The 27,972-nt window shown below is 38.7% G+C and overlaps 2 protein-coding genes across 12 annotated transcripts; one reads left to right on the plus strand and one right to left on the minus strand.

Annotated features, from left to right (window-relative positions):
- Positions 1–20,158: 20,158 nt before the first annotated feature.
- Positions 20,159–22,793, plus strand: LOC120077740 (uncharacterized). The gene is made up of 7 exons (XM_039031721.2): positions 20,159–21,019; positions 21,365–21,505; positions 21,598–21,711; positions 21,795–21,968; positions 22,180–22,295; positions 22,412–22,499; positions 22,591–22,793. The coding sequence occupies exons 1-7, from the start codon at positions 20,594–20,596 to the stop codon at positions 22,600–22,602; spliced, it is 1,071 nt and encodes a 356-aa protein (XP_038887649.1). The 5' UTR covers positions 20,159–20,593; the 3' UTR covers positions 22,603–22,793.
- A 346-nt stretch (positions 22,794–23,139) lies between these two features.
- On the minus strand, positions 23,140–27,465 carry LOC120077738 (putative protein phosphatase 2C 52). Of its 11 annotated transcripts, none has more exons than XM_039031713.2 (7): positions 26,600–27,465; positions 25,466–25,550; positions 24,997–25,353; positions 24,555–24,905; positions 24,360–24,477; positions 24,048–24,271; positions 23,140–23,813 (listed from the first exon to the last, which is right to left on the minus strand). In XM_039031713.2, the coding sequence occupies exons 3-7, from the start codon at positions 25,255–25,257 to the stop codon at positions 23,349–23,351; spliced, it is 1,419 nt and encodes a 472-aa protein (XP_038887641.1). In that variant the 5' UTR covers positions 25,258–25,353; positions 25,466–25,550; positions 26,600–27,465; the 3' UTR covers positions 23,140–23,348. The 11 variants fall into 11 exon arrangements, with proteins under 11 accessions (XP_038887641.1, XP_038887642.1, XP_038887645.1 ...); XM_039031714.2 differs by having other exon boundaries at positions 26,659–27,018; XM_039031717.2 differs by having other exon boundaries at positions 24,997–25,289; positions 26,600–27,018.
- Positions 27,466–27,972: the final 507 nt, after the last annotated feature.

A 27,972-nucleotide genomic window follows, 5' to 3' on the forward strand; every position in this document is an offset into this window, starting at 1 on the left:
GGATATTGGGGATATATACATATAGAGATATACTGAAAGAAGAGAGAGGCTAGTCTGAAGAGACTTACAGAGTAAATCTGGGAGAACGACGAGACAAGGCCAAGAGGTGAGTCTCCGAGCAAAGAATTCTTCCAATTCCCGAAGCTGAAGCTCTGTGCAAAAGGTCAATTTTACCGGGAAAAGAGGCCTGAGAGGGAAGCTTTCCTCTCCACCACATTCATACGCCGGCAAGCACAATTCTCCAATCGGGATCTGTGTCAAGACGTTGACACTTTTTCCATATTTGTTTCTATTCTGGAATTCATCTTCTATGTTCATCTTCTTTAATCTCTCATTCACAAACATGAATCAAACACTTAATTTTAGAATTAAATGTTATCATCGTCATCATTATCATCTCTCTGTCTCTTTCCATACATTTATCATCCATTTTCTCCATGATGTGTTCTTAATCCTCGAGGTAAATAGCAAGAATTAAGTGAGTGAGTTAATCTGTGCCAAGGAATCAATTAAGTTTAGCTAAAGCATGCTCGACAGCATCTTCACCTGTGAGAGTAGAAGTGAAGATGTTATTCCACCTATCGAGAGAAGGTTGGAAGAATGCGTTAACTAAATTGAGAAATATTTCCAGAAATGGAAACAATATTGCGTTCATCCCGTTCATCTCTGTTTCACCATAGACGTATGAGAACACGGCCGATCATTGAAAGGTGTACGCCAATGGAAAGCGGAACCTTCGTTGCGTCCTTAACATGATTGACGAACTTGCGATGTTTTTACTCTTTACTCTTTCTCTTTCTGCCTCATTCATAAGACTTGACATCACTTCTATTGATTCTTTTGTACAACTTTACAGCTAGTCCTCGATCCCTGTATCATGTATCATGTATCGTAGTAGTTTAGGAATTTACTTTTTCAACGCATCTTTACTTTACAACGCATTTTACTTTATCAACGCATTTTTACTTTTAGCGCAGTTTATATTTTTGTGCAAACCAAAACTCTTTATTCATTATTAAAACTGGTCGCATGTATTACATAAGTATCGCATTTAACGACAAAAATTCTCGTGTTCGACCTCGGATCACTTTGAGAAACTTGCGTTGGAATTATACTTGGTTTCAGCGCAAGGAAACTTGTGACACGCACTACTTCATTGCATACTACGAGCATAAAATGTCTTTATCACAAATCACTTGAGCGCATATAGGGCACCATTCATTCATTCATCAGCGCGATAGATAAAGATAACACTCCATTTATCCACACAAGTTTACGGCAACATGAGCTTGTATTACATTCATCTATCAGTAGTGTATATAAGCGATACAAAACATAACACAACATAACATTTAATTCGTATCCTTACAAGTTTATGGCCTCATTGCCGGGGACATGAGCTTGTATGATTCATATTCACATTGTCCATATGCTGAAAGATTAATTTTTACCATTACAAGTTTATGGCGCCATTGCCGGGGATTGGTAACGGTTAATGTTGAATACTTTTGTGGTATTTTGCAGGACAGATCTCTGTTGTACTGTTTGTTTATTGCGAAGAGCAGGCTGACGGTTTATGAGTACTAGAACTGATCCAGAATTCGAAGCTGACCCAGAGATCGAGCGTACTTTTTGCGTGAGGGCACGCCAGAATAGAATCAGGCGAAGAAGAGTAAATATGGCTAACAACGAAAGGCCTGAAGGAAATCAAGGGGCGAATCAGCCAACGCAAGATCCTGTCTTTCTTGCTGCTGACCACAACATCCCCATAAGAAACTATGCAGTGCCGAATCTTTATGACTTCTTGCCCGGGATTTCACGACCAATGGTTGAGGAGAACACATGCTTTAAAATAAAGCCGGTCATGCTCCAGATGATACAAAATGCGGGGCAATTTGGAGGTCTACAAGGTGAAGACCCGCACACCCATCTGACCAGTTTTGTGGAGATATGCAACACTTTCTCCATCCCTGGTGTACCCCTAAAGGAATTAGACTTTACCTCTTCCCATACACACTGAGGGATGAGGCAAAGAGGTAGGCTCATTCGTTGAAGCCAAATGAAATCACGTCATGGGAGCAGTTGGTGGAGCGGTTCATGAAGAAATTCTTCCCTCTAGCCGTCAACGCAAGGAGACGAAAGGATGTGCTGAATTTCGAGCAAATGGATAATGAAACTCTAAGCACTGCTTGGGTGCATTTCAGAAGATTGGTGAAAAATTATCTGCATATCGGGATTCCCGATTGCGTTCTGATGGAAATGTTTTATAACGGCCTGAATCGATCAATGCAAGTCGTTGTTGACGCCTCTGCATCAGGAGGATTCATGGATAAGACCTACACGGAAGCCAAGGTCATCCTTGATCGCATTTCGCGAAACATGGATGACTGGATGGATGACGGGTATAGGGGAAGAGGCCCCGATAGAAGAAGAAATGAAAACGCCATTGTACCAACGGATACAATGACAACCTTGGCCACACAAGCCGCGGTAACCTCTCTCCTACAAACGATGGCAATTAATCAAGGTGCTCTCTCTCAAAGTTCAGCGCAACCCAATGTGTTGCGCAAGTGGCCGCAATAAGTATCGTCCAATGCGGAGGGGGCCATGTTGCAGATATGTGCCCATCGAACCTACAGACAGTGTTTGCTATCCAAAATAACCCTTACAGCAACACTTACAATCCAAGTTGGTGGAATCACCCTAACTTCAGTTGGGGAGGGAATCACAACCAGAGGGCCAAAGTAATCATTAGAACAACAATTCGGGGAATCGAGGAAATCCTCCATCTTTTCACCAGAATCAGAATCAGAGTCATCAAAGGCAACTATATAACCAATTGTCCTCATCGAACACTTCTGTAAATTCATCATCATTGGAGTCCCTGCTGAAACAGTATATCGAGAAAAATGATGTTGTCATGCAGTCGCAGCCATCTTCAATAAGGAACTTGGAGATCCATGTTAGGCAATTGGCAGCCGAGCTTCGCAACAGAACACTGAGAACGCTGCCAAGTAACTTAGAAGCCCCGGGATCTCATGGGAAGGAACAATGTCCTTGATGACATTACACAGGCAAGCTTGACCGCCTGCAGGGGTGTGGATTACAGTAATCGAGAGAAAATTATTTCAATCTGCATCTCTAAAATCTATGTTTAATCACTTTCTTTACAGCTTTCCTTTACGGTTTTCTGCATTGCGTTATTTACTGTTTACTAGAATTAGCCTTTACTGCTTTATGAGTTTACTTTCAATATAATTCAATTGCGTTATTTTCATGCCTTGTTTAATTCACTTACTTTTCTGCATTAGTTGCGTTGTTCTTAAATCTCTGTGAATGACTGACTAAAAGAAAATGAACTCCGCAAAGTCTTAGTGACTTGAATTGTTGATGAAAATAATAATAATAATAATAATAAACTTTAATAAACATTTGGTATGCATTGCGATGATGGGTGCATCTTGCGCTGACAAGATACACTTTGCGTCCATCCTACTCAAATGCATTGTGCTGAGGGGTGTGTTGCGCACGTATGTATTTTGCTCCCGTCCTTAGCGAAAGTGCATTATGTCAAATTAGTGTTGCGCCAGTAGAAATATCGTGCGCCCATCCTCAAGAAATGCGCTGAGTTGAGGGGTGTGTTGCATTAATGCATGTGTTATAGCTCGTCCTCTGCAAATATGCATTTGCGTTAACGAATGCATTGCGTTAATCTTTAACTTTGCGCCCATCCGAATAAAACACAAAAAATAAATTCTTTTTGTGAGAGAGTAGTCCAATCGCTTAGGCTTCCAAGGAAATGATGACTTAGCAGATGAAAATACGTTCTTTTTTGCTAATTCATAAATGCGAGGAACGCGGCGAGCAGACTTTTTAAGTATCTCGAGGCCTGCCACGCAAAATTTGCATTGGGCCCATCAAGGCCCAACCTATAAGTTCCCTCCTCCTTCGTCTGAGAAAGTCTATTTAAATCTTTTGCAAACAAGAAAACCCTAGCGAATCCTTTGCATACCCAACCTTCGAAATTTCTTCCTAAGTCCTAAGAACTTTCCCAACTCTAGCATTCACCAAAGCCATGGCCGAGCAGTCCTCACATTCATCTTCCCTACCTTCATCACCTTTCTCAGCCCAAGTCACCGCAAGGGAGGCGGCATTCCTCGCAGTAAGCCGCCGCTTCGCCGCCCAGCCGAAACCCATCCAAAAAATCACCAGAAAGCCTTAGTGAAAATCTTTTGTAGCCAAACCACTCCAAATCCGAGAGGGGCTGAGCACGGAGAGTGCCCACTCCCAACACTATCATTAGAAAGCGAGAAGAAGAGAAGAGATGACAGAGAAGTGTTTGGGAGCATCCTGTGCAATATGGAGAAGGAGGAAGGCTACCCGAAGCTGGAGTTGTTAATCAACCCTTGCCTTCGGAGGAGGAGATGGCGGAAGCTTCGCAGAGAAGCGCCCTGGCCGTTTCGGATCCTAAGGAAACTGTTCAAACAGAATCCTATGAGGGATCCATCAGGGTTGCTTTGGAGGAGGTGGAAGCGAAGAAGATGCCGGAAACGGCTGAAGGGAAGAAGAAAAGAAAGAGTAAGGAGAAGCGGGCAGGAGAAGATGAAGAAGCCGGCCAAAGAAGGAAAAGAAGGAGAAGAAAGAAAAGAAGTTGAGTGAAAAGAGGGAGTGCAGGCGAGAAGAGAAGCGCTTGAAGAAGGAAGAAAAGTGGAAGAGGGCTGCAAGCCCGGATGTCGATGGAGAATCCACCACCGTAAGGGTGGAAGAGGGGGTGTCAACGCAAGAAAAAGAATCAGCGCAACCTCAAGAGGCATCAACGCATATCAAGACGGTTGCGATTGAAGACCGAGAGGATCCATACATCACCCCTCTAATACGGTGTCGCAAGGAGAATGCGCCGCAAAGGTTAACAAGCGACCCACAATTTTGCCAAAGTGTAGCAGAAGAGAAGGAAAGGAGAAAAAGAGAAGAAGAGGAAAAACAAGAAAATATGTTACGAGCACAACAAATCATCGCAGAAGGCAATTTAAGAAGAAGACTCCAAGATGAAGAAATGCACCATAACAACGCAATTTCAGCAGAAGAAGAGAGAAAAAGGCTCGAGGATGAACAATGCATATTGCTGGACTCGGAGCAATTTGAAAGGGAAATGAGAGAAGAAGAAGAGGAAGAAAAGAAGAAGAAGGAAGAGAAGAAGAAACGGCGCAAAGCAAATGTGAAGCGCATTAGAAAGAACAAAAGACAAGAAGTTGCGGAGTGGAGAAAGGAAGAAGAAGATGAGCGCAAGGAACGAGAACGGAAACAAAGACAAAGGCCCCGCCTTGCGTTGGTACAAGATAAAGGCAAAGTGAAAGTTGAAAGCAGTGAGCCTGCGTTGACCAAAAGGCGCCCATCAAAGAAGAAGGAGAATGATGACATGATGATGGAAATGGGGTTCTTTCCTGCGTCAATGCCACTACCGAATTTAATTACAAGTGTTGTGCTGGAGCACGGGTGGGAGACATTCTGCCAATGCCCATCCATCATAATTCCAACGATAGTAAGAGCTTTCTACAATGGACGACTTCATGGCACCAAAGATGCGGTGATCATGAAAGGGTGTACAGTGTCATTCAGTGCAAGGGACATCAATGAATTATATAAGATGAAGGACGTCTTGGATGCGCCGGGTAAAAAAATTATTGATGATCCCCATGAAGAGAAAATGGAGGATACGCTGAGAGTATTAACGCAACCGGGCACTCAGTGGTCGGTATCCTTGAAAGGCATTAAGACCCTTGCGTCCAAAAAACTGCTTCCGGAAGCGCGTCTTTGGGTTTACTTGGTGAAAAGGTGAATCCTTACATCGCATGAAAAAACAGTTTCAAGGGATCGAGTAATGGCCGCATACTGCATAGCGCGCGGTATTTCAATCGATATGGGCCAACTGATCACAAAGTAAATTCGAGGTTTTGTGGGGCGTGTGAGAGGCCAATATTTCTTTCCTTGGACGGTTTCGAGCTTATGCCTCTCTGTGGGTGTAGGTATTGAAGAAGAGCCAATGCCGGAAGTCCATGGTCTCATCAACACAAAGATCTTGAGAATGTTTCTCAAGGACTCTCCTCATTGCCCCGAGCTTCCACTTAAACGGCCTCTTATCAATTTGAATGCGTCGCAACAATCCAAGCTGAAGAAACAGTGCAAAGATGAAAAAGGCAAGGAAAAAGTCCAAGAGCAATCAATGCAAGACCAAATACCCTTGAACCCCTTACCCTTAGTTATTCGCCCTCCAAGCCTATCTACTGAACCCCTCTCCCCACTCCCAGAGCAATTTATAAATCTCCTCCTTGCTTCCGATTCACCCAACGCATTTCCAGCAGCATCTTCCTCACCTCCATCTCCACCGCATTTTTCTCCTCCATCGCCGCATGTTGACGACCCACGATTTGGGTGAAGGCACTTCTACTCAACCCCAAACCATTGATGGTGAAACATCGCAGGCGCATCCCTCTACCGCAACCCTTGCTGCTGAACTAGCAGAGATGCGTTCTCTTCTCTCTCATCAACAAGAATTCTTCTGCTAACGAATAATGGAGTTACAAGAGAGCCACACAGAATTTCAACGCAGTATTACGATGACACGACATGTGCTGATCAACATTCAATGTAATATCTTTACGATCCATCTGAACCAAAGACAAATGGCAGAGCGCAACCATGAGTACTTTAACTTTTTGACAGCCTATTTACATGGTCCCATGGTGCCTCCGCATTTACAGCAACCTCTGCATTTTGAAGAAGCTCTTCGAGTTCCTTCACAGAATCCTCCACCAGAGCCCCCGTCGCAACTCTAAATTTGGGAATGTGCCACCTTCTCAATAAATCTGCAATTTTTCGTTGCGGTCATTCTTTTATTTTATTCATTTCACTATTCTTATGTAAAGAAGCTATACCTTGATTTTTTGTACACTCTTAAATTTTGTGTTGCGATGATTGTCATTCTTTGTATGCTTAGTTAATTTTAATACAACTGAGTAACTATTCTTTCATTATGCGTTAGCCTCTTTACTTATCATCCTTTGTCAAATATTGCGATATTCCTTGTATTTAATTTTGTGTTATTAATTGCCCTGCCATGATGAGTAATATGCATACCCTTAGCAATATTTCTTATACTTTGCACTTTCTGACTAACACTTATATAATTCATAGCAATAGCACTGTTTTACCTTTTCTATTTCAAGACTCTGCTCAGACCTTCTTTTCAAAATTTTGACTAAGTGTTTTGTTTTTTTTGTCCAAAAAAACGCAATGAGGACCTTGCGCATCTCTAAATTTAGGGCTGAGGAAGGTCTGAGTAGATGTGGTCATTATCAGGAAAATGTGTTCATTATATTATAAAAAAAAATTCATAAAAACTCCAATGTCAACGCAAGGGAAAATCCCAACCTGATAAGAGTTAAGTCGTGAAAGGAACCTGCTCATAGTTGGATGTTCGCATGTCACCCATGAGAGTAAGTCAAAACGAAGGTAGGTTTACAAGATCGACGCAATATGAAAAGAGAAAAAAAAAAGAGAGAGAGAAAATAAGAATACAAGAGACAACTCCTCTGACCAGCAAAAGTAAAACTTAGCTAAAAATCAAGAGTTGAAGTTGAGATTGGCATACAACCATAGTTGGATGCTCGCATGACACCCGTGGGAGCAAGCCAAAACGAAGGGTGTAACTATGATCAACAGTCTCTAGTAAAATGACGCAAACCAGACCACCACATAAAGACGCACCTAGTTGTTTTTGCAAGAAGAGGTAAACATTCTTCTCAAAATAAGAAGGAAATTTTTTAGTAGAGGTTTGTTGTATAAAAGAATAAGTAGAGCATGTTGATGAATTATTAAAGAATAGAATGAAATTGCGTTGTTAAGTAATCTTGTAGAGGTGGAGCATTCGGAGCAACCAATCAACGCAAAATTAGGATAGGAATTGAGCGAAATTGCTTTAGTCGAAGATATGCTTGAGGACAAGCATATATCTAAATTTGGGGGTGTGATAACTTGTAGAAATACAAGTTATTTATGTTGTTTTATTTAGATATTGTGGCAAAAAGAAAGGAAAGTTGCGTCGATAGTATAAGAATTAGCTAAGAAATACGAAAATTATGAAATGTCGTAAACGCACCCACTAACACCATTGCGATGGTGAAATAGAATGTTTTAGTCTCTGTTTTATAGGAAATAGGTCACCGCATGCGTTAATGGCTCGAAGAAAAAATGTACAACGCATCTACATCGCATGTGCCCATCAATCAAGAACGAAGAGATGATCAATGCAATGACGGCGCATGCGACAATAGATCAAGATCCTTAGCGATCAACGCATTTCAACCACATGTGGTAATCACAAACAACACCGCATGCGGCGATAGATCGAGGATGTGAAGAGCAACGCATTCGCGGACGATTCTGACAAGTGTACAGCTTTTAGTTGTGCAATTCTGACGGATTGATCGTGGAATAGAAAAGAATTTTCCATTCCGCCATTGAAGAACTACCATAATTAGACAGTGGGGACCACAAATTCAAAGAGCCAATGTCTTGCTTATAAATAGCTTCCTCAAATTCGCTAAAAAGATATACTGGGATATTGGGGATATATACATACAGAGATATACTGAAAGGAGAGAGAGGCTAGTCTGAAGAGACTTACAGAGTAAATCCGGGAGAACGACGAGACAAGGCCGAGAGGTGAGTCTCCGAGCAAAGAATTCTTCCAATTCCCAAAGCTGAAGCTCTGTGCAAAAGGTTAATTCTACTGGGAAAGCAAGCCTGAGAGGGAAGCTTTCCTCTCCACCACATTCATACGCTGGCAAGCACAAGTCTCCGATCGGGATCTGTGTCAAGACGTTGACACTATTTCCGTATTTGTTTCTATTCACTAATTCATCTTTTGTGTTCATCTTCTTTAATCTCTCATTCACAAACATGTATCAAACACTTAATTTTAGAATTAAATGTTATCATTGTCATCGTTATCATCTCTGTCTCTTTCCATACATTTATCATCCATTTTCTCCATGATGTGTTCTTAATCCTGGGGGTAAATAGCGGGAATTAAGTGAGTGAGTTAATATATGCCAAGGAATCAATTAAGTTTAGCTAAAGTATGCTCGACGGCATCTTCACCTGTGAGAGCAGAAGTAAAGATGTTATTCCGTCTATCGAGAGAAAGTTGGAAGAATGTGTTAACTAAAGCGAGAAGTATTTCCAAAAATGGAAACAACCTTGCGTTCATCACGTTCATCTCTGTTTCACCATAGACGTATGGGAATGCGGCCGATCACTGAAAGGTGTACGCCAAGGGAAAGCAAAACCTTAGTTGTGTCCTTAACATGATTGACGAACTTGCGATGTTTTTACTCTTTACTCTTTCTTTTTCTGCCTCATTCATAAGACTTGCTATCGCATCCATAGATTCTTTTGTACAACTTCACAGCCAGTCCTCGACCCCTGTATCATGTATCATAGTAGTTTAGGAATTTACTTTATCAACGAATCTTTACTTTACAACGCATTTTACTTTATCAACGCATTTTTACTTTTAGCGCAATTTATATTTTTGTGCAAACCAAAACTCTTTATTCATTATTAAAACCGGTCGCATGTATTACATAACTATCGCATTTAACGACAAAAATTCCCGTGTTCGACCTCGGATCACTTTGAGAAACTTGCGTTGGAATTATACTTGGTTTCAGCGCAAGGAAACTTGTGACACGCACTACTTCATCGCATACTACGAGCATACCATTATCAATGCATACACTTAGAACGTAGTATCGCATAAAATGTCTTTATCGGAAATCACTTGAGCGCATATATAACATCATTCATTCATTCATTCATCAGCGCAACAGATAAAGATAACACTCCATTTATCCACACAAGTTTATGGCAACATGAGCTTGTATTACATTCATCCATCAATAGTTTATGTAAGCGATACAAAACATAACACAACATAACATTTAATTCGTATCCTTACAAGTTTATGGCGCCGTTGCCGGGGACATGAGCTTGTATGATTCATATTCACATTGTCCATATGCTGAAAGATTAATTTTTACCGTTACAGCTTGTCGGATCTAAACTTAGAAAATATCTTTTTGAAGAGACAGCCAAAGTGGAGGAGAGCATTGCGGTGATGGTCAAAGTTGTGTGTAAATTACATTCTAAGAAGCTGGTCATCGCAAAGGAAAGCATGAAGATGAGTTAGAATTTCTTGAGTATAACGCATGTTTGAGGACAAGCATGATTTTAAGTTTTGGGGTGTGATGACATGTAGAAATGCATGTCATCTTAGGCCTTTTACTTAGAATTATGAAGGTTGTTAGGCAGAATATGCGGCAATCATGATAAAAATTCACGAGTAAATGAGCTTGCGTCGATCAACATGTTGAATCTCAGCTAACCCGTTATTTTGCGTTATTAAGTGTTCAATGTTCTATTTTTGTAGCTAAAGCAGGAAATGGATACAAACGCAGAAATCAGACCACCGCATAGACGATCGCATGTGGAGAAACACTCCATCGCAAGGTCGAACACGTCGATCAATGCATGGATGTTGCAGTAATTAGCCGTATGCGTCCATCGCATGGGAGTTGCGCTCGCCTAGCGATTGCAGTCATCGTGTAGGGTTGCGGTATTAAGTGAATGCGGTCATTAAATGATTGCGGCTATGCGATAACGCATTTTAATGGGATCAATGCAAGGTTGGTGGAATGAACGCATCAACGCATCTACCTCGAGAAAAACCAAAAGATGATGCTGACATTTCACTTACCACGCCGTTAGTGGCAGAGATTCAGAAAGGACTAACGCGCCGAACGTCAGACTCAAAGCAATCCAATTAATGCTGTTGACGACCCAAGCTCTTTAAATAGAAGCCGACAAGCGGAAATTCAAGGGAACCAAGGTTTTCGCCTGAGGTTTGCCTAGGACGGATCTTTGTGATCCAGATAAAATGTGTGAGAAGACACCGAGAGTTCTTCGCCTCCTTCATCCATTCCAAGTGACGACTGGAGCCTTTGACCGGAGTTAGATCTCGAGAGAGTCAGCTCCTCCACTCATCCATGGCACCACTGGCAGCCTTGACGCACATCCGCTGGAAGCAAGTCTTTGCTTCCAGCAGGTTGTTTCATTTTTCCTTTCTTTTCTTATATTGTATTATATGACAATTTGTGATTAAGGAATTAATACAATTTATTTTCAGTGCATTTCTCTGTTCCTTCGACTTCATCTCCATCTTCTTGCTTAGCATTTTTACTTTCATTGCAACACTTAGTGGGATTGCTTGGGTATCACATACTTAGTCATGTGGATTAAGGATATGAAGCATGTAGCATCCCACTGAGAGGTGTGTGTTGTGCGAGTGTGTGAGTAATCTTATTTGCTTAGTGAGAAGCTGCTGCAACGCCTGTCTATAAGTTAATGCATTGCTTGTCTATTAGTAAAGTCAGCAACAATCAACGGCCCGGGAGGGTAAGTGGTTGGTCGCATTAAGCATTGTATGCATTGTTCACTAAAGATAGTAACAATCTCAGGTCAGCAAAGTTCATGTGGTTATCTTGTCTTATAAGCGCATCATTCATCATTTAGTCATACTTGGGAGAGTAGTCTAAAACACAAATCTAAGACTCGGGAGAGCGGATTGGAACACATAGGCAAGAATGGGGAACTTTGGGATAAGCTCTGTTTACTTCACACAGCGTATGCACCCTACAAAATGGATTTGCATGCGTCCAGGAAGTAGGATAAGGGGTTATGTGGCAACCATGCTTATGCGGTGGAAGCTAGTGAGTTGGTTATGGAGCTCTAGGCAGGCATAGGCTTCTCGACAATATCGTAGATACACCGCATACGTCCTAGAGTTAGGTTTACATGTGTGTAGCATGATCGCATAGCTTGCGTTGACTATGGTTGCCCTTACGGTCACTCTTAAGGGTGCAATGAAATCATCTCCGCATTTTATCTATTTTCCCATACATTTATTTTATGTCAAGTGTTGTCGTATCTCTACCTCTCATGCATATTCTCATTGTGTTGTCTGTTAGATAGGAGTAGGAGTAAGATTAACTTAGCAACCTCTCCAACATTCTTTTATTTAACCGCCGCATGCACATCACTGCATACATATAGCTACAAGTCCCTGTGTTTGACCTCGGATTACCGAGAAACTTACGTTCATGTTATACTTGGCGTGAACGTAAGAAAACTTGTGACAGGACGCATGGTTATCGCATACATTTGTTGGCGCATTTTCATTTCAACGCATGATCATCGACACATGACTAATACATATCTTAAAAACATGCATCGCATACCGCATCCACGGGATTTTAGTTGTCGAGTGAAATTGACTTCTAATTTTCCGCCATCACATACTCATCGTATCTTTCGTTTACCAACTCTTTTCAAACTCCGCCGCATTTGTTTATTTTTCATTAACGCAATCAACAACAAACCAACAACTATTTATTTATTTGGTTACCGCAAATTTTTCCTAAAAATTACCAACGCAACCTGTTTTCACAAGTCCCTGAGTTCGACCCTGGACTTACCAGGAAACTCAGTGGAGTTTACACTTGGATTCCGCTGAGGAAACTTGAGTGCTCAATGCAATCTCATCATCGCATGTCATCCATAATCCACATCATAAAACCAAGCATCACACGAGAAGAACTTCACTAGGACGCTTATCGTATAGTAACACGACACGATCGTTTAGGAAAAACTGGACGATCGTTTAGAAAACTGATGTACGATCGTTTAAGGGATGTGTGAGTTAGACGATCGTTTAGATGACTGAGAAGTTATTGTATAGGCTCTCGACGATCAGTCTTTCACGTTTTTTTTTAGGCGCGAGATTCTTTTGCACGAATCAATTCCCACACACAAATTGAAAACCATTTTCAACTTGCATCCCGCCGGTACATAACCTTCGGTGCCCACGATCCCATTTCCTAAACGTGAAAATTGGTTAATTAAAAATAATTAATTAATTTAATAAATATAATCGTATTATACTTATATCCTATAGTTTGATATCATATATCTACTATAGTATTTTTCCCATATTTGATATAAATCATATTTATATCTAATTTCCTCCAAAATAATGTATCTCATACATTTAGCCAATTATATCATATATAATTAGTCATTCCAATTATATCATATATAATTGTACTTCCTCTTGTCAATTTGAACATTTCAAATTAACCCAAACACTGGTTTTTGAGTTTATCTAAGCTACCCAGGTGACCTAATGGACCTGTGGCTCGAAGCTCCAACGGTACGTGAATAGCCAACTAAACTCTTTAGCCACAAGATCCACCATCCGTTAACTGTCAGTGATTCTACTAAAGACCAACAGCTGAACTCTTCTTACCATAGATATATTTATGTGTCCATCGGATATAACCAATCATGAGTACGATGACCCTTCACAGATGCTCGTAAGTACAGCTGGGCCAATTTACCGTTTTTCCCCTGTAGTTACATCTCACTCCTTAAGAACGACTGATTCCTCTAGTGAACAATACAACATAGTCCAACTATATGTGAACACCTCTAGAGCCAAGAGAAGGTGTGCGGCGTCACATCGTTCAAGCCCCTGAATCAGCCCTTAAGGGAGCCATCTATCTATTTACCCCTGCGTCGGGAAATGAGTGAATTCCTTCTTGTGTAGCTGAGTTCCCAGCTCCCAAATCAGACGTATCCTTAAAATGGTAGGTTTGAATCGACGACTTGGCCACTCACACCCATATAAATCAAAGGACCGCCCTCAATGGCAGGAGTTCCCAACTCACTCAGGATTGAGACCATGTTACCTATGGTCATCCTAGTGAAGTGAAGTTTCTATCATGAACAGTGTTATATAACGAGACATTAACACTTCGTGGTCAGGTCTTATACAAACTTTTTTTATAGGACGCCCCCGCTCACCTGTCCCCAACACGAATTATCAGGATCAGATCATCTATGACAAGTCACAACACTTGTGACCATTCCACAAAGCGGGCCGCATCCGTAGCATTACCAAGATAAGGTTACCCTCCTATATCCATATACTACAGACCATTTTAGTTATCACTTAAGACATGATCCACTGTATGTCACTACATACATGCTTGAGTCACATACAGATAGCCAGGGATTTGATATTTATTGGTTTGTGGTAAAGCAACTAAAATAAGTAAATGAGCAAAACAACAAGATGTGAAGTAAATATCATATATTAATAATCACATGTGTTCATATGTACTGTTTATAAACTACAGGACACGAGACTTTAGGGCATCAACTCCAACAATAAGGTAGGGATTGGGGAGATTGTTTCAGCCAAAGCGGTGGGAGATATGAAGTTATTTACAGGAGATAAGTACATTTATTTGAAAAATGTATATTATATTTCTTCTATGAAAAAGAATATAATATTGTCTCCTGTTTGCTAGAAAAAAATTATAGTTTATTTCAAAAAGGGTAAAATGTTCATTAATATGGGAAATAAACAGATTTGCTCTACAAAATTAGAAAATAACTTATACATGTTAAAACTAACTGAAGTCAAAGCTGTGTTGAACATAAAGATGTTTAAAATTGTTGGGACTCATAAGAAACGGAAGATTTCTCCAAATGCCTATCTTTGGCACTTGAGACTGGGTCACATAAATCTCAACGGGATTGAGAGAATGGTTAAGAACGGTCTTCTAAATAAGTTGGAAGACAGTTCATTACTACCATGTGAGTCCTGTCTTAAGGGTAAAACATCAAAGAGATTTTTTTCTGGAAAAGGTCTTAAAGCCAAAGAACCCCTAGAGCTAATTCACTCAGACCTTTGTGGGCCTCTAAATGTTAGAGCAAGAGGAGGATATGAATATTTCATCAGTTTTATAGATGATTATTTCAGGTATGGGCATGTTTACCTAATGTACCAAAAGTCTGAAACTTTTGAAAAATTCAAAGAGTATAAGGCTGAGTTTGAAAACCAATTAGGTAAAAAGATTAAAACGCTTCGATCGGATCGAGATGGTGAGTATATGGACATAGAATTCCAGAACTATTTGATAGAACATTAAATTCAGTCTCAAATCACAGCCTCTGGCACATCTCAGCAGAACGGTGTGGTAGAAAGGAGAAACAGAACCTTGTTGGACATGGTTCGTTCCATGATGAGTTAGCTCAGTTACCAAATTCTTTTTGGGGACACGCAATTGAGACTGCGATGTATATTTTGAACATGGTTCCCTCAAAAAGTGTTTTTGAAAACCTTACAAGCTCTGGAGAGGATGTAGAGGAAATCTATATTACTTCAAGATTTGGGGTTGTCCAACACATGTGTTGGTGCAAAATCCTAAAAAGTTGGAACACCGTTCAAAAGTGTGTCTATTTGTAGGCTACCCAAAGGAAACAAAAGGTGGTCTCTTTTATGATCCTTAGGAAGATAAAGTATTTGTATCGAAAAATGCAACCTTCCTAGAAGAAGATCATATAAAGGACTATCAACCTCGCAGTAAGCTAGTAATAGAAGAAATGTCTAGAGAAACGACAAACGTATCAACAAGAGTTGATGATCGAGCAGGTCCTTCAACAAGAGTTGTTGATAAAACTGATATTCCACATCCTTCTCAAGAGTTGGAAATGCCTCGTCATAGTGGGAGGGTTGTGCAATAGCCTAACTGGTACATATATTTAACTGAAACTCAAATCATCATACCAGATGATGATTTAGAAGATCCATTATCTTTTAATCAAGCAATGAATGATGTGGACAAATACCAATGACTTAAAGCCATGGACCTTGAAATGGAATCTATGTATTTCAATTCTGTCTGGGATCTTGTAGATCAACCTAAAGGGGTAAAACCCATCGGTTGTAAGTGGATCTACAAGAGAAAATGAGACCAAGCTGAAAAGGTACATACCTACAAAACTAGACTTGTGGCAAAAGGGTTTACCCAAAGAGAGGGGTTAAATTTTGAAGAAACCTTCTCTCCAGTTGCCATGATAAAGTCTATTAGAACACTATTGTCCATAGCCACATTTTATGATTATGAAATATGGCAAATGGATGTCAAAACAGCTTTTTTGAATGGCTATCTTGAAGAGAGTATCTATATGTCTCAACCAGAAGGATTCATACAGCAGGGTCAAGAGCAAAATGTTTGCAAGCTTAATCGATCAATTTATGGATTAAAACAAGCTTCTAGATCCTGGAATATGAGTTTTGACGCTGCGATCAAATCTTATGGCTTTAAACAAAATGTTGACAAACCCTGTGTATACAAGAAAATCGTCAACAAAACTGTCACTTTTCTGGTATTGTATGTTTATGATATTTTGCTAATTGGGAATGGGGTAGAATATCTAGCTGACATTAAGAGATGGTTGGCTTCACAATTTCAAATGAAAGATTTGGGAGAAGCACAGTATGTTTTTGGAATCCAAATAGTTCAGAATCGCAAGAACAAAACATTGGCATTATCTCAAGCATCTCATATAGACAAGATGTTGTCTAGGTATAAAATGAAAAATTTCAAGAAAGGATCTTTACCTTTTAGGCATGGAATTCACTTGTCTAAGGAACAGAGTCCTAAGACACCTCAAGAGGTTGAGGAGATGAATCGAATTCTATATGCATATGCAGTTGGGAGTTTGATGTATGCAATGTTGTGTACTCGTCCCGATATATGCTATGCCGTAGGAATTGTTAGCAGATTTCAGTCCAATCCTAGTCATGACCATTGGACTGCTGTTAAAAACATTCTCAAGTATCTTTAGAGAATGAGAGATTATATGCTTGTGTATGGTTCTAAGGATCTGATCCTTATTGGATACACTGATTCTGACTTTCAGACCGATATTGATTCGAGGAAATCAACTTCGAGGTCAGTATTCACTCTTAACGGAGAAGTAGTTGTGTGGAGAAGCATCAAACAAAGTTGTATTGCGGACTCCACAATGGAAAATGAGTTTGTAGCTGCAAGCAAATCAGCAAAGAAACATAGCTGATCCATTTACGAAGGCCCCCTCAGCTAAAGTGTTCGAGGGTTACCTATTAGGACTAAGTCTACGAGTTTTGTATCACTAGGGCAAGTGGAAGAATTTGTGGGTATTGTAATGCCCTAGTTTATTGTATTTGTCCATTTTATTCTCTCCATGTAAACTCAACATTGTATATATTTGTATATATTGATCCATTGGAGTTTTAGTCCAAGTGGGAGTATTGTTGGGTTTTATGTCCTAAAAACTCGCAGTTTGTAAAATAATAAACATTTTCTATTATCAATATATTTGTTATTGATCTCATAAATTGTTTAAAAGTCTAATCCAATAAACTAAGACCCATGACTATAGTATGAGTACTTGAACTTTATGTGGAGACATAAGAGTGGATCGGGTTCGAGTAAATAGTCAAAATGATCTATGGTGCATGAATGAGGTTGGGTACTTTATTCTGGTAACACCATTGGATGCGGCCTACTCTGTAGTTGTTATAAAGAGTTGTAAAGTGCTATATACGATGTGATCCTAATTCGTACATATTATGGCATGAGGAGTGGGGGCGTCCTATGCAATGAGTTTGTATAAGATCAGGACCAAGAAATAAGTCACTCTTACTTTATAACGTTCTTTACTGTTTAAGACTGACTATTTCACCTAGATGATCTAGGTAACTCGATCTTAATCCTGAGCTAGCTATGAACTCTTGTTTGTTTGGAATTATCCTTTGATCTGCAAACGGTGAGAGCAGTCCAAGAGCACTGCTCAATAAGTTTACCATTTTGGGGATAAGACCGGATGAATAGCTGGGGACATAGCTTTGCAAGATGGAGTTCACGCCTACCCGATTTAGGGATAGAAGAAAGGTTGTTCTCTCAAGTTCTGAATCCAAGTCTTGAACAAGGGGCCCCACCCTCTCACTGGACTGAGAGAGTTTGGTTTAGTGATTGGATCACAAATCAGTTGTTCATTAGAGGATCAGTAGAGACTTGAGGAATAAGACGTAATCTCGGGGGTAAAACAAATATTTGACCCAGCCGTTATTACGAACAACCTATGAAGGGTCGACTTGCTGATTATGGTTAAATCATGTGGACATAATATATCTACAGTGAGGGGAGTGCAACTATGGGCTTTAGTGGAGTGACCCATTAGTTAACGAATAGGGATTAATTTGGTCTAATGAGTTTAGCCAATTAATTTTGGATCGTTGGAGCCCATGATCTGTAGGTCCACGAGGTCATCTACTAGCTTGTAATAGACTAGGTGTAGAATAACGCGATAAGTTAATTTGAATCGTTCAAATTAGAATTAAGGGAATTAGTAATTATATGAGATATAATTACACATTTAATTTTAGAATTAAACGGAATAGGAGAATTTATATATTTAAATATGATTTAAATATATAAAGATGGATATATGTTAAAATTAATTTAATATTCGCTATTAAATTAATAAAGTTTTATTAAATAATTAATTTATAAAATTAATTAAATTTTCTTTTTTAAAATCAAAATAGATTTTATAAAATCAAAATTTGATTTTGAGATAACATTGAAAAAGGAAAAGAAAATAAAAAACTGAAATGGAAAATGAAGATTTTCTACTATCCATCTTTGAAGTAACTCACACATATTGCATCTTCTTGCCTTGTCTTCTCCAAGCATGAGCTGCAACTAAAGATGTCCAATTGCCCCGAACGGGGCGGGGATTCCCTGATTAGGCAGGGAATGGGAGAGGGAGTGGGGGAAAAAAGTTCCCCGTGAGCTAAACGGGGACGGGGACGGGGAATGCATTTCCCGTCCCCGCCCCCGACCTCGTCCCCGCTTCGATTAGCTTTTACATATTTATTTAGTATAGTTATCTAATGTTATGTTATTATTATTATTATATAAATATTACATTTAAATTTCAAATTTGATTATTTATTGGGAAAGATAATAAATATGTTTAAATTGAATGTTTAAATTTAGATTATATATGTGAATAATTTGATTTATATTTATTTATTTCTACTAAAAAAATAATTAGCTTTTTTAGGCCAAAATTTGAGTAATTTATCTTTAAATTCAAATTTTTATATAAAACTAACCATAATAAATAATTTAGTGATAAAGTTAATTATTTAATTAAAATTTGTTCATATTAGTGACTTAAATTAATTGGCTTTTTATATATAAAAAAAAGTAACGGGGAATCCCCGCCCCGATTTCTGTGGGGAATTTCACGGGGATAGGGAATGAAACGGGGAATGGGGACGGGATGGGGAATGGCATACTCGGCCCCGCCCCGTGGACATCTCTAGCTGCAATTCATGTAACTCTTTTCTTTGCATGTTGATCTGCAATATAATGAAAAGATTGGAGTAAAAATCGGGCATACAATCTATAGAGATTTTGAGAGAAAATTTGATTTGAAGAAAGAGTTCTTAAGCTTGTTTTGAGTCCCACAACTCAATCTACAAGAGGTATGTCTTGAAACTCTGAAGAATGAGCTCTGAAGGAGTTCTATAAGAGGCATGTCTTGAAACTCTTGTGTTTCTGCAAAAGCATGCTTTATATTTTGCCAAAATTAGTGAATTTGAGTGTTTAGATGATCTATGTGACTCAACATGATTGATCTAGGCGTAATAGAGGATATTCTTCTAGTCGTGAATAAAGAAAATTGTACATATAATTAAATTTATTAATGAAACTCAATCACGAAAATGCACTTGTAGTCTACAACACATCCTAAAAATCTTGAATATTATTTACAACAGTCGAAAGTTTCTAACAACTTTAAACAAAAATAATAATTTGAAATTAAAAATTAATATTGAGTATAAGAGACACATTCTTAATTTCTTTTTTTAAAGAATGCGTCTCTCTTATTATTATTATTATTTTTTAATAAATACGTCTCTTCAAGAGACACAGTTGCAGAAAAAAAAAAAATCAGAATGTCTCTAAGACGCAATTGGATAAGGACAAAAAAAAAACATTCATTTTACCTAAATAAGTTGAAAATACCCTATTTTCCCTAATTAAATTCGCATTTCACCCAAAAATCTAATTAACCCTATTAACACAATGCAGATATCGGTATTAAAAGGAAAACCTTTTTTTCTTTTTCTTCTGTCCTCATAGAGAGAGTAGCATTCAGCTGTTTGTGGTTCAAATTCACAAAATTTTCCTATGTACAAGAGAAATGGCGGCAGAACAGAATACATGTCAATGGAGATTGCTTTTATTTCTGGGTCGGCTAAATACTCAGCCGTCCATTAAAAGAACCATTCGAGAAGTTTGTTGAAAGAGCTAACGCTATGTTGTTAATGGGGACGATTCATTTGCCTGTCACATCATGGCTTGTTGAAATCGTTCTGTTTACGAAACTTTTGGGAGCAGATTATTTGACCCAATTGAATCTATTGCATTTCACAAGCTTATTTTTGGTCAAAATTATCAGGGGGAGAGGACACGACGATCAGAGACGTAATCTGCCATTGGTACGACGATAGAGATTTATGGGTTTTGCAAGCAGTCATCTGTAATCTCTGATTATTGGTTTTTTCATGGCAGCAATAAACAGTTTCGTCGCTCAAAGGGTTCTTCCATACACAAAACCTGAAAAACCGCACTTGATTCCGGCTATTCATTTCACCAACAACATTAGAAAATTCAACCCATCTGGTAATTTGATCCTCTCGATCGTTAGAAGAAGAAGATGGGGCGTTAGGTCGGTCAGTGAAGACCAACAGTTGATTCGTTTGGAAGAACATCGTTCGAAGGATGAACACAGCTTATCCCTTAATGGGTCTGAGAAAATTGAGGAATATTCTTCCTCCTCTTCTTCTTCTTCTTCTTCTTTCTCTGAAGAGAAGGGAGCAGATGAAGTGTTGAAGGGTTTCAGTGGCAGAGCTGTAAATGCTACCATTGTTTTGGGATTTGGAACCTTGCTGGTCACTAAATTGCTTACCATCGATCATGAACTATGGCATGTAAGTTTTCTTGCATATTGGAACTATGTTAACTCTTCCTTCAGCCATTTATTATCTTTCACCGATACCTTTGCCAGCGGTCTTGCTTTCTATTTACCACTTCAGTATTAGAAGTTAGTTCCTAGTTTAAATTATTCTCAAAGTTGGTTGTATTCAAAATTCAACCTTGTTTTGTACTCTTTTTTTGCTGGACGATACTGTATAATATGAAAAGGGGAAAAAACTTCATTTTACTTGAAACAAAATCTACTTTTCCTGGGGGAAAATCAGGTGAGAAAATGGTGAAGATTAATGATTGTTGTGGAACTTTCATCTCATTAATCATTACTATCTTATGATTCTCAGGGATGGACCTTGTATGAGGTGCTAAGATATGCACCTGAGCACAATTGGAATGCCTATGAAGAAGCTCTCAAAACGAACCCTGTTTTAGCTAAAATGATGATAAGTGGAATCGTCTATTTTTTCGGAGATTGGATTGCTCAAGTAAGCGCCTGCCGTTTGTTTTCATTATCGTCTCACAATGCTAACTTAGTAATAACTCAGTTTGTTGCATCCTTTACTTTATGAACCTACAGTGTTATGAAGGGAAGCCACTGTTTGAGTTTGACAGGGCACGCATGTTTAGATCAGGTCTTGTTGGATTTTCTCTCCATGGATCTCTTTCTCATTACTACTACCAATTCTGTGAGGTGAGGGTTATGGTTCATTTATATTACTTAGTTGAGTTTCTTCTTTGGTATCTTTATCTGAGACTGTTTTAATTACTTTTTAGGTTCTCTTCCCGTTCAAAGATTGGTGGGTGGTTCCTGTGAAAGTTGCATTTGATCAAACTGTCTGGTCTGGGGTGTGGAATAGCATATATTATGTGGTTTTGGGAATTCTTCGTGCAGAATCTATAACCGATATCTATGGCGAACTGAAATCGACATTTTGGCCAATGCTTACAGTATGAATCTTCTCTGGCCTTTGTCTGGCACCAATGTTAGATTTTGTTCTTTATATTGCTGTTTGCACAAGCATGTTCATGTTGTAGTATGTTGTCCATCTTCAGATTTGTCGTAAAATATCAATTGGTTTTCATTCAAGTATCATAGTTTTAGCATAAATGTTTACGATCAGCTGGGAAACGTTGTAATGGTTCATCATTTACTTTACAGGCAGGTTGGAAACTTTGGCCATTTGCTCATCTCATAACTTATGGTGTTATTCCTGTTGAGCAAAGGCTTCTCTGGGTGGACTGTGTGGAGCTCATCTGGGTCACCATTCTCTCAACGTGAGTACGGAGGAGCTAATGTTGTTACTTTAATACAATTGTCAGAAATTTCATTAAAAAAACATGTCTTGGCCTACACTGAGGCTCAAAATTCAACTTGGTTCTTGTCATTGTAGTTATTCAAACGAGAAATCTGAAGTACGAATAAGTGACGAGGCATCAACAGGAGAAAACGAAGCTTCACCGAGCAGTCAATCAGACAAGGTACGTCGTCATTACATCGAAACTCTTGCTTTTAGTCAAAGAGGTTTACTTGAACACAAGATATTATTCAAGTTCTTGATTGTTCTTTCAGGATCAAATATGATGGGCAGAGTTGGCCAGACAGAACAGAATAGTTATTGTTTTATTCCTGAAACAGATTGTAAAATGTCTGTTGGATTTTAGTTGTAGATCCAATTACAACAGTATGCACATGCACATAAAAAATGCAATTTACAGCATTTCATTTTCCAAGAAGATGAAGTATCATCAATAAAAATAACTTTCATTCCCAGACATGTTTTCTTCACCGTTTTTCCCGCTAATAAACTCAACGAACAGCAGAGGTCACAGCTATATCGAGTTCATCTTTGTGAACTACCTCCTCAATATTACTATTACAAGAAACTACTACTGTGATGAGTTTACTATTGCAGAAGCTTACCAAAGAATCAATTTTGCTCTCCATCTGTTGGTTGTTTCTGCCAACTGATTGCACTATTCTCCTCGTAGAACTTGTTGGTTTAGTTTGCTATGAAACGAAAAGTTAAGAACCTGGTTCTTACCACATTGTCGAATTGGTTTAGTTTGGTAACTTAAATAAGATTCCATGGTCCCCTAAGATGAGCAGCAAAATCTGGTGTTTAGGTAATCCATTTTCATTTTGGGGAAAGGATATTGATAATTGACATTCATTGAACCAATTTAGTTGATCTATGAAAGCAGTAAACTTTTGTGCAATTCAACATACACTGGTAGCAAAAATGTACCTGCATAAACCTTTAACCCAGCAGCCAGTTTGAAAGATTTACTTTTCCATTTTGGATTAACAGTCCCAGAATTTTATAAAACCTATGACACTGCTGGCCTTTCCTCGGAAAATCTAGGAAGTTGAACAAGCGAGTTCACTCGAGTGACTCCTTCCAAACCCAACCAGTTTTGATCTTCTGCAGGTACAGCATCACCAATCTCCCCATCGTCGACAGGTAATTCCTTGCTTTCTTCGGATGATCTGACGGTGTTATTCCTTTGCAAACATGGTTCAGACCTCTGGCCATCATCGGATTCAATAGCAGTACCCGAATGATTACTACGCAATGTTGCAGATGAGAAGCCTTGTTCGTCACAGTCGGATTCGGAGTCCATCTTCCCGTCCAAAAATAAGCAGACGACAGCACAGTCATCCATTTTTGAGGTAGGGTATTTAAGTTTCCATTCACGAGCAGCAGAGTCCACCACAGACCTCGCAGCTGATGCCCGGGTTGGGGCCGAGGACACTATATCAACCACCTCTTCATTGCTCAACACATCCCATACCTGCAACACTACTAAATTATCCCCCATCCGTAGACTTTTGTTTCCAGAGTTAATATAATAAACAATAAGGAGCTGTAGTAACGCAACTTCAGCTATTAATTCAAATAGAGATGAATGTTGATCCAAAGAGTAGGAAAATGATAAATAATCTCTTACCAATGGGGTGCCCAAATCAAATTAAAATGCTACATTGAAACAATTGAAGAACAGAATGAAGCAGAGGAGGAAACTTGCCCCATCTGATGCAAGAACGATGAACTGATCCGCGTCAGTGAGGGTTCGATGAGAGAATTCAGGTATAGAGATAACTCCATATTCTTTCAAACAGAAGTCACCAAATGCTCGAGCCATTGCCAAACCAGGTGCATCGTCAAAAGGTAACCACACCCTTGGCACTTCAGGTTCATCCTGCAATGCAAAGACCCTACCTTTACATCGTTTTATTCTTTCAGCTTCTCCTACAGAGTGATGATTAACAATCACAACTTAGCACATAAATCAAACACCAAGTCAATCAACGAATGAATAAAACAGCAACCAACATACTTGGCAAATCTGGCTTAAGATCCACGGTCAATTGAACTGCCACTGTGGAATCATTGGCGTCCTTTGAAGCGAGGATTGCTCTCGAGTCCCCTATATACCCCATGAAGAGATTTGACCCCTAAACACAACCAAATAAGAAACAAAGATGACAAAAGAAAACCAAAATGATTGGAAAGAACATCCTTCTTTTCAAACCTGTTTAACTATGGTGACTGCAGTACTACCACTGCAAAAGCAGTCCAGATTAGGATGTGATCTCAACTCCTTATCCATAGCTTTATATGAGTTCAAAAATGCATCTCTCCAAACCGAATTCTGTGAGTCCTCTACAAAACCATCCTTCTCAGAATCTTCACAATCAGGAGGTGTCTTCAAATTCCTCTGGAAACAGGTTTTACCAGAGTCATTTTGCTTCAACTGAGGAGACTGGAAGAATGACAACAACTTAATAGGCAATGTATCCCTCACTTTTCGAGCAACGAGATGACCGTAAGGTCCATGTCCATCGAATACACCACAAAAGATCGTGTCCTCTGACATGAAATCCTGAGGAAGAAAAATAAGGAAGCATAAACCTCTATAAACAACAATTCAATGCAGCTAACATTTTTTGCAGAAGAGAAGAAACAGAACATACTTCCCACACAACCATGGCATCCTGGTTTATGCCCTTGCGACCTTGTTGAGTGAAAATGCAAGAAGACCGACTTTTTCCATTCATGAAAATCCTGTTGGGAGCTGAAGGAAGATTCTGAAGAGCATAAACATGGTCGGAGAATGTTCTTTTTGTTCGCTTTCGACCTCGAAATTCAATTCCCAAACATGAAGAAGAAACTGATTCCCCATTGCTTTGGCTACTACATGCACTATGGCTGCTTGTAGAGACACAACCACCCATTTTCTTTCTTGGCTTCAAAAGAGCATCATCTTCTGATGTAAATAAGAATGACAAGATTCCCCTTTTAGGTTAGATCTCAAGTGACACATTGAAACACTGCAAATTCAAGAGAATCAAGAAAATAACAACAGAAAAAAACTAAAGTTTATGGGGAGAAAAAAAAAATCAAACAAAGCGACAGAGAGACAGAGAGAAGCTTTTTTCACACCTCAATATGTTAAGACTTTGGATTTTTTTTTTTTCAGTCAAATTTCAATCCTTTCATTGGAAGACGAGTGGATGACGGATACCAGCTGAACAAAACAAGGAATAGCTCATTAAACAAATGATTTTACACCATAGTTTTTAGCGAATCAAGAAAATGATGCATATCAACTTCATGAAGGAAGGAAAAATAAAAGCAATAACAGGTCATTAAATAAGCTGCCATGTGAGGTAGGAACAGAAAATAATAAAAAAAATGTCTTGATGATCTTGTGAGCGGTGACTTGTCCATCGTCAGATTCACGTTGGAAAAAACTAAGTGCACTGAGTTAAGACATTGGTTTTTTTAAAATCATTTCAGAAATCTCAAGGTCTTAAGAAAATCCCTTGAGCCCCTCCACTCCATTTGTTAAAAAAAATCCAAAGACAAAAGAGAATCAAAGAAAAAGTTGTGATTTTTACGTGATTTCAAGCTTAAAAAATGGCTGAAATCTAGAACAGAATACTTACAAGTTCATATTTCCATGGTTTTCCAACTTTCCACCGTTTTTCTCAGTAATCAAACGTAGTTTTTACCAACCAATTTGGAGAAAGAGAAATGAAAGAGAACCAAGAAAACTTGTAAAAGCAAAACTTCAATTCCAACTTGAGAGAAAGCCAAAGAAGGATAATAAAGCAAGAAACAGGAAAGCAGAAAAGGACTAAAAAAAGTATGATGTTGGCAAAGGGAAAAGCCTCAAAGAGGAACAAGGAGAAAGCAGAAGAGATGAATTAAAAATCACCTCATAGCAAAACACAACAATAATACACACAACATAAAAAGCAGAAAAACAGTGGCAAATCTCATTTTTCTTGTAAATAAATAAAAAAATCAAGGGAGATTCAGACTGTCACGTAGACATCTCAACAATAAAGAAACAGCAGACGTGTAAAGCAGTCAACCAAAAGCGACTTATAATCTGTTTCATAACCAAAAATTACAGAATCAGAAAACAAAAACAAACCCTCTTCTGATTAACACTGTCTCTCACAATCAGTTTGGTTCTTGAAATGCAGTTCAAAGTTCTACATACTCTCACTCGAACAGATACATAAAAAAGGAAGAGAAATGCATGTAGAGACGATTTGTCGTTCTTACCTGAAAAGAATGGAAACCAAACCTGAAAAACACCAAAATTCAAGCAAATAAAAACATACCCATAAAGCAATTTTTGCACAAATGGCAAAAGGAACAAGAAAAAAGGAGGCTTTAACAACTGTATGAAGAAAGTAATGAGTAAATGCCCCAATGAGAAACGAGGGAAAGTTTGAGGAAAAGCCAAAATTGGGTGTGTGGTTTTGGTTCTAGGTTAAATGCCTGATTTTTTTTTCTCAATTGATGAGTCGGATAGAGAGAGAGAAAAAAGAGAGAGTTGTTTATTAATACAGAGGTAGTGTATTTATTTCTTATAACAGATAAATAAAGCACTGTTATTTGAATGCACCACCATTTTGGATAAGGTCAGAACCCAGAAGAGTGTTCCACCATTTGGCCGTTGTACTTATTGACATTTCAACATTTTCCTCACAAATCTTTAGAGAGTATTTGTACAATTAATGTAAAACAAAACCTGAAATGAAGAAATACCCCACAAACAGATCCAACGGATGAAAATGTTTGTGCAACTTAGAGATTCTATTCTTGGCTGAAAATTAAATGCCCCTTCTCTGAATTCACGTTATTTTTCTGTGAGTTAAAATCAAACCTACTACCCGTGCTTGTTTGCTGTCTGTTACATTACATCAAAGTAGAGGGAGAGTTAGAGAGTTATGTATAACATAACATTCTAAATCTTAGAATCAAAATCAAATAAGATGAAGAGATTCAAGGCAGTCTATAACTGTTTTCTCCTATTTGGCTATTTTTCTCTTCAAGTGGATTTCTTTTTATCTGAATTGCTACTACTCTTAAGTACAGTTTTGGGAGTTGGGTCGAAGAGATGGCTTGATGGGTCTGTCATGTTCGAGCATTCTAGAAATGGATGTGTTAAAAAATGGTTTTTTTTTTCTATACAAATCTTCTCCTTCCAACAATTTTTGTCTGACAGAAGAATTGAACGGAAAGAGTCTTGTTTTGAGTTTGTGATCTTCAAAACACAAAATAGAGAGATACCACATTCCAACAAACAAAAGACATGACTAAGTTTAATTTGTAAAAGTGAATATTCAATTAGTTGAATAATTTAATCACAAAATGAAAACAAAGGCAGCTCCATTAAAGGAAGTGTCACTATCTTAAAAGGAAAACAATTTGAAGATGAAAGAATAAGGCAGAGTATTAGATTAGATTAGGAAACAGCTCATATCAGTACAGATTACCATCATTTCACATTATTGCAGTGATTTTGAGGTCATTTGACTTTGAGAATGTGTATAGTTCTCGTGTATAAGAGAGAAACTTCAACCAAAAAGCCAAAATTCAATCCAAGTTGGGGCCAAAAGGGTGGGATGAAATAATGCAACCGACCAAAG

Source organism: Benincasa hispida, chromosome 5 (assembly GCF_027475165.1).
Source record: "Benincasa hispida cultivar pf3 chromosome 5, pf3_genome.v1.1, whole genome shotgun sequence".
Taxonomy (NCBI): domain Eukaryota; kingdom Viridiplantae; phylum Streptophyta; class Magnoliopsida; order Cucurbitales; family Cucurbitaceae; genus Benincasa; species Benincasa hispida.